The sequence below is a fragment of the Hipposideros armiger genome, unplaced genomic scaffold (assembly GCF_001890085.2).
Source record: "Hipposideros armiger isolate ML-2016 unplaced genomic scaffold, ASM189008v1 scaffold_531, whole genome shotgun sequence".
Taxonomy (NCBI): Eukaryota; Metazoa; Chordata; class Mammalia; order Chiroptera; family Hipposideridae; genus Hipposideros; species Hipposideros armiger.
The window spans coordinates 69,584-84,423 of NW_017731881.1; the positions used below are offsets into that span (position 1 = coordinate 69,584).

The following is a 14,840-nucleotide window of genomic DNA, read 5'->3' on the forward strand; positions in this document are numbered from 1 at the left end:
GGCAGGTAGATGTATAGAGCGAGGGCAAGAGGGGCACTCTGGCATTATCTGAAACAACCAGTCTCTGGATGGTGGGGGACACAGTGGGGAGTCTGGTGCCGCAGGGCCAAAGCCTGCTAAGGGGATATGGGAGCATGTGACACATCTGGCCTGGGTCTGGGTACCTTGGGGTATCTGGCACAGCCATCTGTTGGGGGTGAGTAGATCTCCCTGAGGCGAATGGTCCAGGGTCCAACCGCCCGGATGTGCAGACTGAGCATGTCCTCATGGGGCGCAGAAGTCAGTGTGAAGGGGTGGTACTCGGTGGTCCCCAGAGCCAGGCAGGCAATCCGCACCCACTGCCCAGACTTGTACTCAAAGCCTTGGGGCCGCTGGAACTGCAGGTGGGTCACTCCTGGGTGTCATGGGCAGAGAAGGGCAGGGATCAGAAGGCTTGTTCCTGGTACCTGAGAACTGGCCAGTACCCTGTCCTCTCCACATGCCTGAGGCACAGGGAGCAGTCACGTGGTCTGAGCAAGTGGGGCTCCTGGGCTGGGAGTCAGAGGGCCCCCTCCTCTGTTTCCTGGGTAACCCGAAAGCTAGGCTTCTCTGCTCCCCTGTTCCAGCCCCTCTCCTCCTCTCAGCTCCCTCTTCCCACAAATGGCTCAGACCCAATACCACTGTCTTGGATACCAGCCTACTGGGTCAGGGGACCTTGGGTTCCTCAGGGACCATCTATCTCCAGTGTTTACCAAACCTCCACCATTTGAGGGTTACCTCTGTGATGGGCCATATCTGCACACCTCCTGCAGTATCATTTATTTAACATTTTTATTTAAGGTGATTTAGTTTTTCAATTTGTTTGGCCTTAACAAGAAGCTTAGATCACTAAGGTAGGTGGAAAACCAGTGGAAGGCGCTCTAAATAGAAGGCAGTATGTTTTATCAAATTTTAGCCAGATATTGTTTATAGCCTGAGCACAGCTGAGCCTCAGGCCTATTTTCTTTTTGTTGAAAAAGGAGACTTGCCAGTAAAGTTGAAATGAGGTTAATTTTCTCAATATGTGAGTCCTGAAGGTTAGACAGTCCCACGAAACTTAAGGTCACCTTCAGCAACCCTCTACAGGGATGCAAATACCCACTTTGGCCAACACCGACTTTCAACAGGCTCTCGCAATCAGGGTGATTGGCCTGTCTCTGAAGGGGTTATGCTGTGAGAAGGGGTGGGAAAGGGATATATGGTTCCCTGCCCTGTACCCGGGCCACACACGTGGGTCTTTCTTGTCCTTAAACCCCTCTGTCTGCACTTTCAGCCACCTCTTCTCATAGTCACTTCTCTCTGTCTTCAAGTCCTCCTGGGGGCTAAGCACAGCCCTTTCTGGGGCTGCATTTGCATCAGGAAAGCTGCAGGGGTCCCCAAGGCTATTAGAGCCAAGAAGGAGGTCAAGAGGCCTGGGCAGCTGTCTCCCCATGTCCCCTAAGTCAACTTCTAGTGCTCCCCACCCAGAGTCATCCTAGGCCTGATACCTGAAGGCAGCAGCTCCGCCTTCACCACACTGATCTCCACCTTCTTCCGGCTCAGGCTCACCAGCTTGTCTCCCACATAGATTAGCGCCGGGACCAGGAAGAAGATGTAGAAACGGGGCAGCTGGATCAGGCCAAAGCTGCCGTGGATGATGAGCTGGAGACATGACCAGTTAGTATAGCTTAGGCCCAGCCAGGGCTCCTTCCTGCGTGTCCTTTGCCCAGGCACTTCCTGCTTGGGCCTTGGGGCTGGGCTGGGTAGATGGGGCTGGTATCAGCTTCAGGCACTGGGTGGGGCGGGGGGGGGGGGGGGGAGGGTGTGTGTCTCAGATCTCAGGGTCTCAGTCTGAGATCTTGGGACCAATTCAGCCTGCTCTCCCCACCCCCCATCATGAGTGGTCATCCCCGTCCTATGGCCTGGCCCTGTCCAGAGAAGTCCCTCACCAGGATATAGAGCACGATGTAGAGGTGGTGGGTCAGCCAGAAACCCTGGAAGCTACGGCGCCGGAAGTAGTGGGAGGCGAAGACATACATGATGGCCAGGACCAGGAGCAGAAGCACCCCTGTCATACCTGAGGGTACAGAAGATGAAGTCAGGGAAGAGTCTCAGGACCTCCACCTGGGCTGAGAATATAACAGAGCATCCCCCCATCCTGCCCTCCTCTCCTGACCTCCCTCATCCCGCCCTGGCCTCCAGGACAGCTTGCTGAACAGGCTGCAGCTGGGGCTTGTCCTGGAGGCCAGACAGGGAACCTATGGCCACTATAGACAAGTGCGTGTTTACGGGAAGATGAAGATAAAAGGAGAGGTCCTCAGACAGAACCCCCAGACCCCACACACAGCCCTACCCACTACCTGGGACTGTCTGGAAGAACCACCAGTAGAACTTCTGAGGAAGCTGGGACCTGTGGGGCAAAGGTACATGGATGGAGCCTCTGGCTGGAGCAGGAGGGGCTCCACCACTATCACAATGTGATTCTGTTCCTGCCAGCCCTGACTCCTGACTGCTGAAGTTACTGGAACTCCACCCAAATGGCCAGGGATCCTCCCATGAAACATGGCACCCAGCCTCCTGCAGGTCCACCCTCTGCTTTCTCAGCTGTTCCCCTGAACTCTGACTGCAGCTGATCTTTGCTTCCTTTTCTGTTATACTCTTAGGCCTGCCCAGGCATGCTTGGTTCATGTTCTATAAGCTCTGTGAAGGCGGGGGTGGGGTGGGGGGCGTGTTTTGCTCATGGCCCTATCCCTATGCTAAAACAATGCCAGGCACATAGTAAATGCTCAGTATCTGCTGAGTGATTGCCTGTATCTTGGCATCCCTACTCTCTGGCTTCTGGATGGACACATAAATGTGCAGTGAATGGCTGAGATGGCAAGCTGCGCGTCAGGTACATGTGGGAAAAAGTCTCCAACTTCATCTCCCAAACTCCTTTTCTGGCCAGTAACGGCCAGCTTTCTTCCTGAGGACAAGAAAGTCACTTCTCAGCTTCCCCAAGCGGGCCGGCTTTTCACCCTCACTCAGTGAGAGAGTGGAGTGTCTAGCACCATCTATTTGTTTTCTATTATACTCTTAGGCCTGTCCAGGCGTGCCTAGGGGACCCTCCCCAGAACTGACCCATCATTCACAAAGACGTTGGGGAAGACACAGGCCAGCAGGCTGAGGGGGCTGACTGAGAAGATGTAGAAATTGACTCCATGGCCAGCACTGTGCAGAACTGAAAGAGACAGACCATTAGATATGCGATCCGTGGCCGACTCGATGTCCAACCCAGAGGGAGATGAGACACGGAGGGAGAGATGAAGGTATAAGTAGCTCCAGTCGCCTTGCTGTTTCCCCACCCCAGCTAGACCCAGGGGGCTGCAGCAATGCGGGGGGATGCCCAGGAGCCACCTACTGGCCAGGACAACAGCAGCCATGGCGATCCAGCGATGGAAATCCACAGCAGCGTCGAAGGGCACGTAGCGGTTGAGGAAGGTCTCTCGCAGGAAAGTGATGAGGTTGCGGCACATGGTGAGCAGGATGTAGGAGAACATGAAGGAGATGCTGGCGGCCGTGCCCCGCGACAGGATGATGCCCACAAAGGTGGTCTCTGCAATGCCCGAGGATGGCGAGGCAAAGGCATAGTCTGGGGACGGAGTGGGATGGTGAAGAGCAGGATAAGCAACCAGAGGGCTCTCCACACATCCCTTCCCACTTCCCGCAACCTGGTACTCGTACAGTAGGCACGCTCTGCAAACAGGCCGGCACAGATGGCTGAGAAAACGGCGACACACACGATGTGCCTCAGGTAGTTCTCCACGAAGCGCTTGTACTGCTGCAGCTTCTGGGCCAGGAGGCCCCGCTGCATCTTCTCCTGCAGCGCCTCTGTATACAACCGGGGAGCGGGCACGGCCACCCTGCAGCAGGGGGAGGCAGGGTGACCTTAAGGTCAAGGCACCCTGGCCTCCTCGAAATACTACCCCATGAAGGAGACCTGGTGACCTGGCAGGGGTCTGGATGGGCCACAACAGAGGAAGGAGCAAGCATTTGGGTGTGGACGCCCAATCCCCCAAACCTTTACCTCTCATCTGTATTTGCCCCATCCACCCCCTCCTATGTCTCCCCACTACTCCACCTCCTCTTCCTCCTGTCTGTGCTGTCCTTCCCTCCTCCTGCTCCCCGCATAGGCCTCACTGCTGTACACAAAGCAGGCAGGAGCCAGGAAACCCCTTTCTGCCATCTAGGTGTTGCTTCTGAGTGCCAGGCCTGAAGGGTGTTCATCATTTGACTTTACAACCCACCAGTCAGGTCAGGGACAAATGGAATGAGACTTAGGATGGTCCCTTGTGTGTCAAAGGGTTGTGGGCAGGGCCTGGAGACCTTGAGACCTCTCCCCACGTCTCTTCAGGCACAGGGGTCTGGGAAACACTTACTTTTTGCCAAACCTCTTCTTCAGCCCAGGGCCTCCCAGCTCTGGGGCTTCTGAGGCAGAGAGCCCCACTCCCTGGAAGCAGGGGCTGAGAAAAGAAAAATGGGGCTTATTTTTGCAGCCAAGAGAAGAACCACCAGGTCAGAGTTTGGGGGTGAGGTAGGGGTGGATCCGGAGACACATCCCTGTCCAGAGAAACCTGCCCATAAAACTGGTCAGAGAGGAAAAAGCAGGAGCAAGGCATAATGAATGAATACGATCTGGTCATCTGTTTTGTAGGACGGTTCTGTCCTGTAATGGCAGGGAGAGACCCAGGCTCCTGAGCAATATGGGGTGTGGGATGCAGCTGGAATGTGGGCTAGGACTGACCAAGCACCAAGAGGTACTTCCAGAAGGAAATGTCTGCCCCCAGGAGTGGATTCAGCCAGCCCTACTTCCTTCGTTTCTCTGCAGGGGACCTAGCCAAAGGGACCTCCCAATGCCCCATTCCTGCTCACCGTTCCCCAGGAGTCCGAGTGATGAATGAAACGCGACAGCTGATGTTTGGTTTAAAGATATCTCCAACACCTGGAGAGGAGAACAAGAGGCTGGACAGGCTTCCCCGTGAAGGCGGTGGCATGGGGTGGGATGGGGTGGGAGATTCTTCCTCCACCGCCCTCTCCACCCCTGTCCCTCCAGGAAGGCAGCCACAGCACTTGCCAGTGACTTGGTCATGTTCTCATCTTTTCCCACACTTCCCACACCAGTGTTCCCTCACTTCCCACACTGAGTACGCACTGCACACAGAGCAGCCACTACTGGACAGTGTGGCAATTCCATGCAATTAGAAAAAGGGGTACCCCTCCAGGTTGATGCCAGGGCCTGCAGATCCTTTGTGTAAAGAAAATAGTGCCTTTTCCTCTGACTGGACACACCCAGACCAATGCACATAGGTTGGTGAGCAGCATGTAGGCTGGATGGCAGCCCGTCCTTGATCCCTCAGTGGGCATCTTTGTGCAGTGCACAAACTGCCCAGATGTATGTGATGCCCTTGATTCCGCATGCCTGGCTCTGTGCTATGCATCAAGGACTAAGAGAGAACTGAGATCTGGGTCCTATCCACCAGGAACTCTCATTTTGAGGACACACCCTTCTTTGACTCTGACCATTCCTAACATACTCACACACCTCCACCCCCACCTCGGACGCAGAGCTGCGTGCGGCGGAGCTCGCTGTCATGGTCCCGCAGCATGAAGTGGAAGTCCTCCCACGTCAGCTCCTCCTTGTCCTGGAAGCCCGACTCCCGGAACATGGACTCCACCACCTCGGCCAGCTGGGCCTTGGACAGGCAGTTGTTGGAGATCTCAATGAAGGACCTGGGGAATGACCAGAAACAGAGCAGCCTGTCACCCAGTAAGGTCAGGCTCAGGCAGGTGCAGGGTGGGGCAACCCCCAGATGATCTAATGTGGTTACCAGTGACCCAGGAAATAGCACTGAAAAGGTGTTCATCCAGCCTGCACCTGATACTAGGCTGGGTGGTGTGACCATGGGCTCAAAGGACAGAATAAAACTGAAAGTGACCTTGACCAATTTGAATGAGCAGCCCTCAAACAGGGGGCCAGCTACAGCTGGGATAAATGTCCACTTAGTGTAGGGACATGTCCAAGCACGCCATGGCCTTCTCACATGGTTAGCTCTCTGCCCACTCTCTTGCGTTGATACCTCCCACACCATTGCTGGGCTCCCCCTTTTCACAGTCCAGTGGGAGCACAGACAGCTGGGGGGAGAGGATACAGCTGCCATGGCTGCTACTTCCTTGTGCCAACACCCCAGGGCACGGGCAGGAGTGTCTCCACACCCAATCTGACAGCACCCAGAATGGCAGTTGCAGTGGCTGTGCTTTGGGGCAAAACAAACAATGCACGTAAGTTTGCGCGAGTCCAGAGGAAAAAGACTTTCTCCTGCATGGCAGAACAAGTACTGTCATCACATTAAAAAGACACATCGTCTCACTGAGACTGAGCAAGAATCACACTGAGCAGAGGATGAGAAGGTGGGAGCTCACCGCTCACCCCTCAGGGGCAGGGACCCTCCCCTAGATTCCTGAGGCCCTGCCCGGGCCTGGGCCTGCAATGGCATGCACAGCAAGGTACAGCCTGCAATTAGCTTCACCCTGGTCATTCCAGCAATCCATGTCCAGTTGTAGCATCTGGACAGTAAGAGGGATGTGGCAGTTAAGGGGAATGCAGAAGTCAATGGAAAGGCTTAAGGGAGTAGAAAAATTAAAAATATCTGAGCTGTTGTATGCATTCCATTTATTCGTTTCCTCATTTATTTCATCTTATTCACTTAACTATGTATTGAATGCCTGCTATGTGCCAATCACAGCTCGAAGGAGGCGGATTCCGCAGGGAACAAAGAGAGATATGAGCTCTGTCCTTATGGAGCTGAAGGGGGCTGTGTTACTGGAGCACTGTCTTCAAGAATAAGAAGTCTATGAGCTCAAAACTGATCTTTATCAGCACACCATAAAAACTAGAGGAACTTTCCATGTTTCTCCACGTGCCTGTCATGGTAATTAATGACATGCAGTCCTTGGAAGAGTGACCAAGATCATCCATCCATTATTTCACTGTATAAAAGCATAGTGTTAGGTACGCTGTCGAAGAATTTAGAAAGAGCCAAAGGTATCCAAAAGGGGTTAGTGCACTTTTGTTATATTGGTGTTGGCAGCTATTGTGTTATTTTGTCATATTGGTGTTGGCAGCTATTGTGTTATTTAGTCTTGTTTTGTTTTAACAGTAAGTGCAGACAGTTTTAACAGACAGTGCAGATATAGATCCTCCTGTAGTCAGGAGACTGGCCAGGTAAACTTTTGAAGCTGACTGCTCTGAGAATCTAGGATGCACTGAGGGCCAGTTCTCAGTGCAGATGTGTCGCCTTACAGCCGATTCTTAGACCACCCCCTCTGCATTAGCCTCTGACCCATTAGTCGAGAGAGTGTCTCGGAAAACTGAGGCCGGATGGAATGATATCTGTAAAGCTCTCTCGGGGGGCGTCTCGGCCTGACTGGGACCTGATGGAATGATATCAGCTGTCTCCCCTGGGAGGACATGTAATTATGTCTTGGGGCAATGTGGTGGAGTACGAAGGCATAGCATTTGCTGGAGTACACTGGGAAAAGGTCAATGGAAAAGGCCTTAAGGCGCACAAAAATACACAGTTAATGACTCACAGCATAGCAGTTTACTTCCTTGAAAATAATCAATAAAAACCATGCCTCGACCCGATTCGGTGGCTCAGTCTATCTCTGAAGGCTGAGCCCCTTGGTCTCGCTCTTAAATCTTACTTCTGTCTCTTGTTCTTATTCAATCTGCGTCGCCCCTCTCGTGTCCCATTTGCCCTTGCCACGCAGGACGTGACACAGATGGCCACATCACTTCCTCACCTACCCTCCTCTGACCCGACTTGTTTTCCTGTTTAAAACATCAGGAAGTCTCAGGACTGGGAGGGACCAGACCATACCGCATCATAGTGAAGAACTCGTCTTTGGAGAGGAAGCCATTCGCATCAAGGTCATACATGGTGAACATCAGGCGGGACTTGTCCTCTGGGGAGCCTGGGAAGAGAAAGGAGGATGCAGATCGCCTCTCTGCTGAAAGACCCCTGGGTCCTGGGATGGCCAACCATCCCCCTACCTTTCATGAAGACCACCAGGATGTCCAGGAACTCCCGGAAGGACAGGTAGCCATTGCCATCTTTGTCAGCCAGAGAGAACATGGACTCCACAAACATGTCCTGGGGCTTGAGGCCCAGGGACTCGGCAAACTCAGCTCTGGTCAGTTCACACGTCAGGGCCTCTCGCACTTTCTGTGAGGAGTCCAGGGACAGCGCCCCTGCATACGCATGGTCAATGTCCAGCACCTGTACTTGGATAGCAGCAGAGGGGAGGAGAAAAGGAGGTGAGTCCTGGGCTGGAATCAGTTCAGTGACCCCTCACATCTTCCCAAGTCCAGCTCAGAAAGGGTGAGCCCTGATGGCTACTCCTGGTCCTCAGATATACTCCTGATGTGGGCCTGTAGAGGGGGTAACTTGAATCTCTAGCATTGAGCCCATTTGCTCCCTACACCCAAGATCCAGGAACTTTATACCAGTAGAAATAATGCTGGGTCTGTAGCAGGCAGGGAGTGGGACTGGGAAGGGGCAAAGTTTGGGGATGAAAAGCGAGAGAATCTACACTGGGAACAGAAGATGTACTAGACACGGGTGGATTGGCAGGGAGAGGCTGGGGATATATTCTCTTGCCAATTCAGACAGTGCTGCCATGTCCTTGATTTGGTCTTTGTCCATTGTGCAAAGATTTTAAAAGTCATATACATGTAACTATCACTTGTTAAATGCCTATAACATACAGTTAAGTCCTCACTTAATGTCACAATAGATTCTGCAACTTTAAGCGAAACAAAGTATAATGAAACCAATTTTACCATTGGCTCATTGATATAAACGAGAGTTAAGTTCCTATGGCATCGCATCAACATTATAATGAAACGACATTATTTGAGGACCTGCTGTACCAAGCATTTGGGCTAAACATTGTACATAGAACTGTATCTTTCAAACTAGAGAGCATTTCAGAATGCCTTGGTGGGCTTGTAGGCCCCAACCCCAGAGTTCCCGATGTATTAAGTCAGGTGTTGAGGAAACAGGAGTGCTGAGGATTTGCATTTCTAACAAATTCCCAAGTAAGGCTACTGCTGCTGGTTCAGAGGCTCCACTTTGAAAACCACTGATGTAAACCATCTCACTGAGTCCTCACAACAACCCAAGGAGATGGATCCTGTTTTAATCACTGTTTAATAGATGAGGACACTGAAACACAGAGCAGAGATGATGTGACTTGCCTCAGGTCATATAGCTAATGAGTGGCAAAGCCAGGATTCAACCACGGCTGTCTGTTTCCAGCCCACAGAGCAGAAATGTTGTTCACCCCATGTGGAGTCCTGTCAGGCCCGGCTTCCCTCCAACCCCTGGGCTGGTCCCATCTCCAAAAGGAACAGCCATAGCACCTGGGCAAAGAGATGTCTGAAGAAGACCTCCAGGATGCGGCCCCGCTGCTGCTTGGTCACAGCCTTTTTGAACAGCTCATTCTCACCAATCTCAACCACATGGAGGCCCAGAGTCCACTGCACACAGAAGCCCCGCAGATACTGCACGAAGCTGCCTCGCTCCTCCTCCGAGTTAAACAGCAGCACCTGGTGGGGGGAAGAAGGCTGAGCCAAAGCTCAGAGTTCAAGCTTCTGGTTCAGCCTCCCCTCCAAGGATCTTGGGTTGGGAGAAGGAAGGAAAAGCTGCCCCCATCTGTCCAGGCTGGGGCAAGGTGAGTAGCCCAAGGGGGTCAGAGGACGGGTCAGGTTGAGTGTGGGAACCTCCAAAAGGAGTGCCTCTCCCAACATCAGCCCTCAAAGGTGAGCTGTGTAGCGGAGAAGAGGGTGACCTGAGAGGACTCGCTGTAAGAGGGAAGGCAGGATGGCCATACCAGATCATATTCCTTGGGGATCTTGAGCAGCAGGGTGCGGTGTCCACGGTTGTTGGACAGAATGAGGTTGACCTGCTGTGCGGGCCGCAGCTGGACGGTGCGCAGCACAGAGAGACGCCTGTCCAGGACTTGCAGACGCCTGTCTGGAAGCAGCTGGATGCTGATGGGGTAGCTCCTCTCCCTAGGGCCTGGCCACTCCATCGCTGAGGAGGGGATCATTAGGCAGAACACATCAGCAGAGGTCCCTAGGCCCCTGCTTTTAGGCCAATTCCACTCTACCAGTCTGAGCAGGCACCCCAAAGCCGGGCTTTCCCCCCACATCTGTAACCTGGTTCTATCTCCCCACCATCTGTCCCTCCTCCCACTCCCCAGCCCCATCTCACCTGGCACTCCATCTTTGGCTGTTTCCTTCTTCATGCTCTCTTTGCCTTTCTTTTGTAGCTTCTTGCGTTCTTGGCCCCGGAAATAGGCCACCACCCCAGAAATAAGCAGACTCACTGAAGGGGGTCAGAAGGAGCCAGTGGGTAGGGGAGCCCCTTACTAGCAGCTTCACTGAGGCTTTGGCTGCTGCACCTCCCTTCTCAAGGCTCCCCGAGCCTGGCCTCAGCTGTACAAAGGAGCTAGCCCTGCAGGTAATGGGGGGCAGGGATAGTCTGTGGGGAGGGGAGGCCAGGAGAAGAGAGATGGGTGGGGGGTGAAGGGCTCACCTAGTGGAAGACAGCAGAGAGCCACAATGGTGATACCAAAACCAGGACCACTGCCCTCGAAATAGTCAAGCACAGTCACAGGTACACAGGGTGGCAAGCCTTCGGTTGTGAGCTGCCAGGGCTGAGGGCAGGGTGCACCTGAGGAAGAAGGCACAGAAAACCTCAAAGCCTCAGGATCCCACTCCTTGGCTGGGCATCCTTCCTTTCTCCCATAAGGAACCAGGTGCCCTCCCCCCTCCCAGGCAGGTGCCCTCCCCCCTCCCAGGCTCACCTCCCTAGAACATGTTCCCCTCAAAAAAAACCCTTCCATATCCTATCTCTCAGCACCCACTGTAGTTTGACCATAGGGTGTAGCCTGCAAACCCAGTCCCTACTAGGGAAGACAACCTAATGCAGGCCTCCCAACCAGACACAGAAGGGGCTCCCTGGCGCCTGGCTTCCTGGATAGCACCAAGTGATTCCCCCAACCTTGGCCCTTTCTTTGGACACCTTTGCTTGTGTTTTCCCAGGCCACTCACCTTCATGCCAGATAAAGACATTGGGCTGCAGGGCACTGGCGTCCACATTGGTGACAGCCACCAGCACATCCCACAGAGTGGTGTTTCTGATTTCTGCAATTTCCTCCTCAGAGAAAAGCCTAAGTTGGAGGAAGCCAGGAATTGTTGGAATGGGAAGGGGCTGCAGGCCTCAAACTTGAGAATGAGGAAAGGGGTTGAGAGGGGGTGGGACCAGCTGGAAATCAAGGACCCACGGGGGCTGTTACAGGCAGAGGGTCTGGGCCCAGGCTGAGGTGGAGTCGGAGGTGGGGCCCAGGCAGGCCTTACCCATTCCTGGTGTTCTCAAACCAGTAACGGTCGCCATCCCGCAGCCGCACAAACTGGTCAAGGACTATGGAGCTGAAGAGGGGTCCAGGGTCTCCATGGCTCTCTAGGAGCCCCCCCGGGAGCAGCTCCAGCCGGGACAGGTCCTGGTTGTACAGGGCAGCTGTGGCCTTCAGCACCTGGGGCACCATAGGAAGTGAAGAGTGTGTGCACATATGTATGTGTATTTATGTGTCTGTGTCTTGGTGAGGGCAGCTACTGTTGCCCCATCCCTCAAACACAGGTCCTGTCAATTGTTTGGCTTGCTGCTCAGGCCTGAGGAAGTCTCCTCTTCCTGGGAGCCCCCTCAGTTGGTAACAAATCTGGTGGGAAGACCAATGTGCCCCTGACCATGGTGAGACCACTGTCAGATGCCTAAGGACCATACCCTGTGACCATTATTACCCAGAATTCCTGGACCCAATGATTACCAGCTTCAGGATCACCCTTCCTCATGGGAGGAACACCTCAGGAATAGGACAATGGCACCCAACCCCAGGGCCACCCTGCACGAATGGTACAATATAGTGGTGAGAACATACTCTGGAACCAGGTAGCTGAATTTAAATTGTGCCTCTATGACTAACTTACCAATTATGTCATTGGTAAATGGGAATAATGATGGTATCTATCCTATAACGTTCTTGACATAGATTAAATGAGTTACATATGTGAAAAACTTGGAACAGTATGGACACAGGAAAACTTTAGCTGCTATTATTATCATTACTATTCCTGACCTGGGGGTCCACATTGGGGTTGAGATCACTCCAGTTCTTTGGGGTCTTTAACCCCAAGGCAAGCAGGGCTTGGGTATAGCTGGGCAGCCCCATATCTCGGCCACGTTGGATGCTGCTGGCCATGTAGTCTGTGCGGGAGAATTTGCCAGGGCCGGGCCAGTAATCTAAGGAAGAGAGAGAGGTTCAGGCTATAGGCTCAGTCATTCCAACATTTCTTTGCCCAACAGCCTTGAATTGAGCTGTGAGCACTACCTCCCCCCCACCCCCACACACCCCCAGCACTTATCAGCATATGACCTATGTCCATATCAACCTTGCCTTGGTGCGAGGTCAGTGTCACCATGTGTAATGAGGGGTAATTTTTCTGGCAAGATTCTTCTCCTAAGACTCAAGACTGTTCTAGTCACCAAGCAAAAAATTCCCTGGCCTTTACCTCCTTAACCTCAAGACAGGGCTGGAGGAAAACCTTTAGAGACCTAAGCGCAAGAGATCGTGGTGCCACCCATCCCCCACCTACTCAGACATAGGTAATTTAGAATAAAAACAACACTAAACTGTAAGTTGAGAGAAAACAAGTTCAAGGCTTATTTTCTTCTAATGGCTATTTGCAGTCTGTATCTGTGTTCTTGCATTGTAGGTACCCTAGGTCTACTTGCTGATTAACTCAGAAGAATTGCCAGGCTGCCCAGCCTCCTGGCCCCCATTCCCTCTGGCTCCAGAGCTCACCCCTCAGATCTTCAACCACTATCCTGTCCTCCAGCTCTGAAATCTGGGAGGCCATTCCCAGCAGCAGCTGATTCACTGCCTCGGCACTGTTCAGATTGGGGTTCTGGAAGTAAACAATACATTCAATTAAGGTAGGCTTTCAGGACCCTCCCCAAAGCCTAGTCCCTCTCACCCTGGACCACAGCACCTCAGGACAAAGGGCCCTTGGCCAGTCCTAGAGTCTCTTGAGCTGTTGTCCCCAGATAATTTTCTAATCATCTCACACCACCCTAGAGCAGCAACACCCAAGAACAGGAATTGCTCCCCTCCGCCATGTAATGAGACTCACCTTAACCAACCTTCCCCTGACCCTGAACCCAGGCTTACCTCCCGAATCCAGTAGCTGTTGCAGACTCTGAGAGCTGGGGAGCTGACCAAACCCTTATTCAAGATCTCCTGGAAGTGACAGCTGGCATTTCTGAAATGGGGAATCAAGGATGTGGTAAGGGGATTCAGGAAAGAAGCTGAGATGGGGTTGAGTGAGGTGAGGGACTCAGAGGGTACTGGACAGAACTGAGAGATGGCCGCTGCACTTCCTTGAACAGAGCAGGGATCTGGTAATGTGTGCGGATTGAAGGTCAAGGTTGCTCTTTGTCCACAAAGTGTGGGAAGGGAAGGAAGAAAGAGGGTGACCCAGCTGTTGGACAAATCCTTCTCAGCAACTGAAGTTCAGCCTTTAAGAGGAGCTGAGATTTCCCTGTTAAGTCTGAACCTCCTATCCCAGGGTCCAAATTCTCAAGACTCCAAATTCTATTTCCCTTCCCTCATGACATGTGGAGGTGTATAAAAGGCTCCAGGACCCCAGGGCTGCTGATTTGCCACCTCTGCTTCTCTCACCGCTAGCCCTTCCCTCACCTCATGTAGACGCCAGGGGGCACCATGGTGGAGAAAAACTGCTCAGAGGCCGCCAGGAACTCTGGAGAAATGCTGGGGTCCAAGAAAGGGCGGTACCCTAACCCATGGGAGTAATAAGAGACATGAGCTCCTTACCCCCACATCCTCCCATAACATGCACCCATCTGTCTTCTTTCCCCCTATAGATCTTGATTACATCTCCCTTCAGCCCAGGTGTCCCCCAACACTGTCACCTGTATATTTTGGGGGTGTTTTCCACAGGAAGCTGGGCAGCCACTCATACAAAGCGATGTTCTGAGGGTCAAGAGAGGGGAAAGGGGAGCTGAGTGCTGTAGCTGCCAGGCCAGGAGGGATCTGAGCCCAAGGAAGGCTTAGGTGGGAGGTGCGGACCAGGCAGGAGTAGTCATGGGAGAGGCAGCTCAAACAGGAGAGACGCGGAGGCCTGTCCCCCGAAAGAAATGGGTATATATGGGGGGGGGGTGTGAGCTAAATCTCTTGTATAAGTGGCGCTTTGCCTCCTTATCATTTCAGGGTCTATTCCTTCCTAGGCGTCAGCTCTCTGGGGAGGGTGTCCTCCTGGAAAACGGAGTTTCTGGGTGAGGGGCTTTGGGGGAGAGCGGAGCCTCCTGTGGAGCAGGACTTGGGAGGAGGGCCGTGCGACTGACCTGGTAGGTGGCGATGACCCTCTTGCGCGCGTGCTGGAACAGCTCCTCGTCCCTCCAGCCCGGATGCTCGCGGGCCAGCCTCTGCGCCCACAGATTGTGGTAGCGGAACCAGAGCAGGCCCAGTGCCTGCAGGAAGGGCTCGCGATTCCCTCGCTCCGCCCCGAAGGCTGCATCCGATGTGCGGATGCAGGGGACGAGGTGAGCGGCAGTGTGACCCCGGGGAGCGGCACCTCGCCGACCCCTAGCCCGCCTTCCATCCAGCCCTGGCCGCTCCGCCCCTCCAGCGCCCTTGCCAGACCCGGCTGCCTTACCGTACAG

At 53.5% G+C, this 14,840-nt stretch overlaps 1 protein-coding gene across 1 annotated transcript in view; it reads right to left on the bottom strand.

The window, feature by feature from the left end:
* Window positions 1–87: 87 nt before the first annotated feature.
* The window catches only part of LOC109396662 (dual oxidase 2-like), a 17,525-nt gene continuing 2,772 nt past the window's right edge, over window positions 88–14,840 (bottom strand). Inside the window, exons 7-30 of the mRNA XM_019668677.1 lie at window positions 14,523–14,751; window positions 14,091–14,151; window positions 13,858–13,954; window positions 13,330–13,420; window positions 12,964–13,066; window positions 12,238–12,401; window positions 11,462–11,637; window positions 11,156–11,274; window positions 10,638–10,775; window positions 10,314–10,427; window positions 9,931–10,133; window positions 9,461–9,646; window positions 8,090–8,315; window positions 7,917–8,010; window positions 5,579–5,766; window positions 4,909–4,978; window positions 4,416–4,499; window positions 3,721–3,899; window positions 3,398–3,628; window positions 3,118–3,217; window positions 2,358–2,407; window positions 1,947–2,074; window positions 1,506–1,659; window positions 88–394 (exon numbers count right to left, since the gene is read on the bottom strand). Coding sequence (XP_019524222.1) covers window positions 117–394; window positions 1,506–1,659; window positions 1,947–2,074; window positions 2,358–2,407; window positions 3,118–3,217; window positions 3,398–3,628; window positions 3,721–3,899; window positions 4,416–4,499; window positions 4,909–4,978; window positions 5,579–5,766; window positions 7,917–8,010; window positions 8,090–8,315; window positions 9,461–9,646; window positions 9,931–10,133; window positions 10,314–10,427; window positions 10,638–10,775; window positions 11,156–11,274; window positions 11,462–11,637; window positions 12,238–12,401; window positions 12,964–13,066; window positions 13,330–13,420; window positions 13,858–13,954; window positions 14,091–14,151; window positions 14,523–14,751 — 3,463 coding nt within the window. The 3' untranslated portion in view covers window positions 88–116. The remainder of the gene's footprint in view (window positions 395–1,505; window positions 1,660–1,946; window positions 2,075–2,357; window positions 2,408–3,117; window positions 3,218–3,397; window positions 3,629–3,720; window positions 3,900–4,415; window positions 4,500–4,908; window positions 4,979–5,578; window positions 5,767–7,916; window positions 8,011–8,089; window positions 8,316–9,460; window positions 9,647–9,930; window positions 10,134–10,313; window positions 10,428–10,637; window positions 10,776–11,155; window positions 11,275–11,461; window positions 11,638–12,237; window positions 12,402–12,963; window positions 13,067–13,329; window positions 13,421–13,857; window positions 13,955–14,090; window positions 14,152–14,522; window positions 14,752–14,840) is intronic.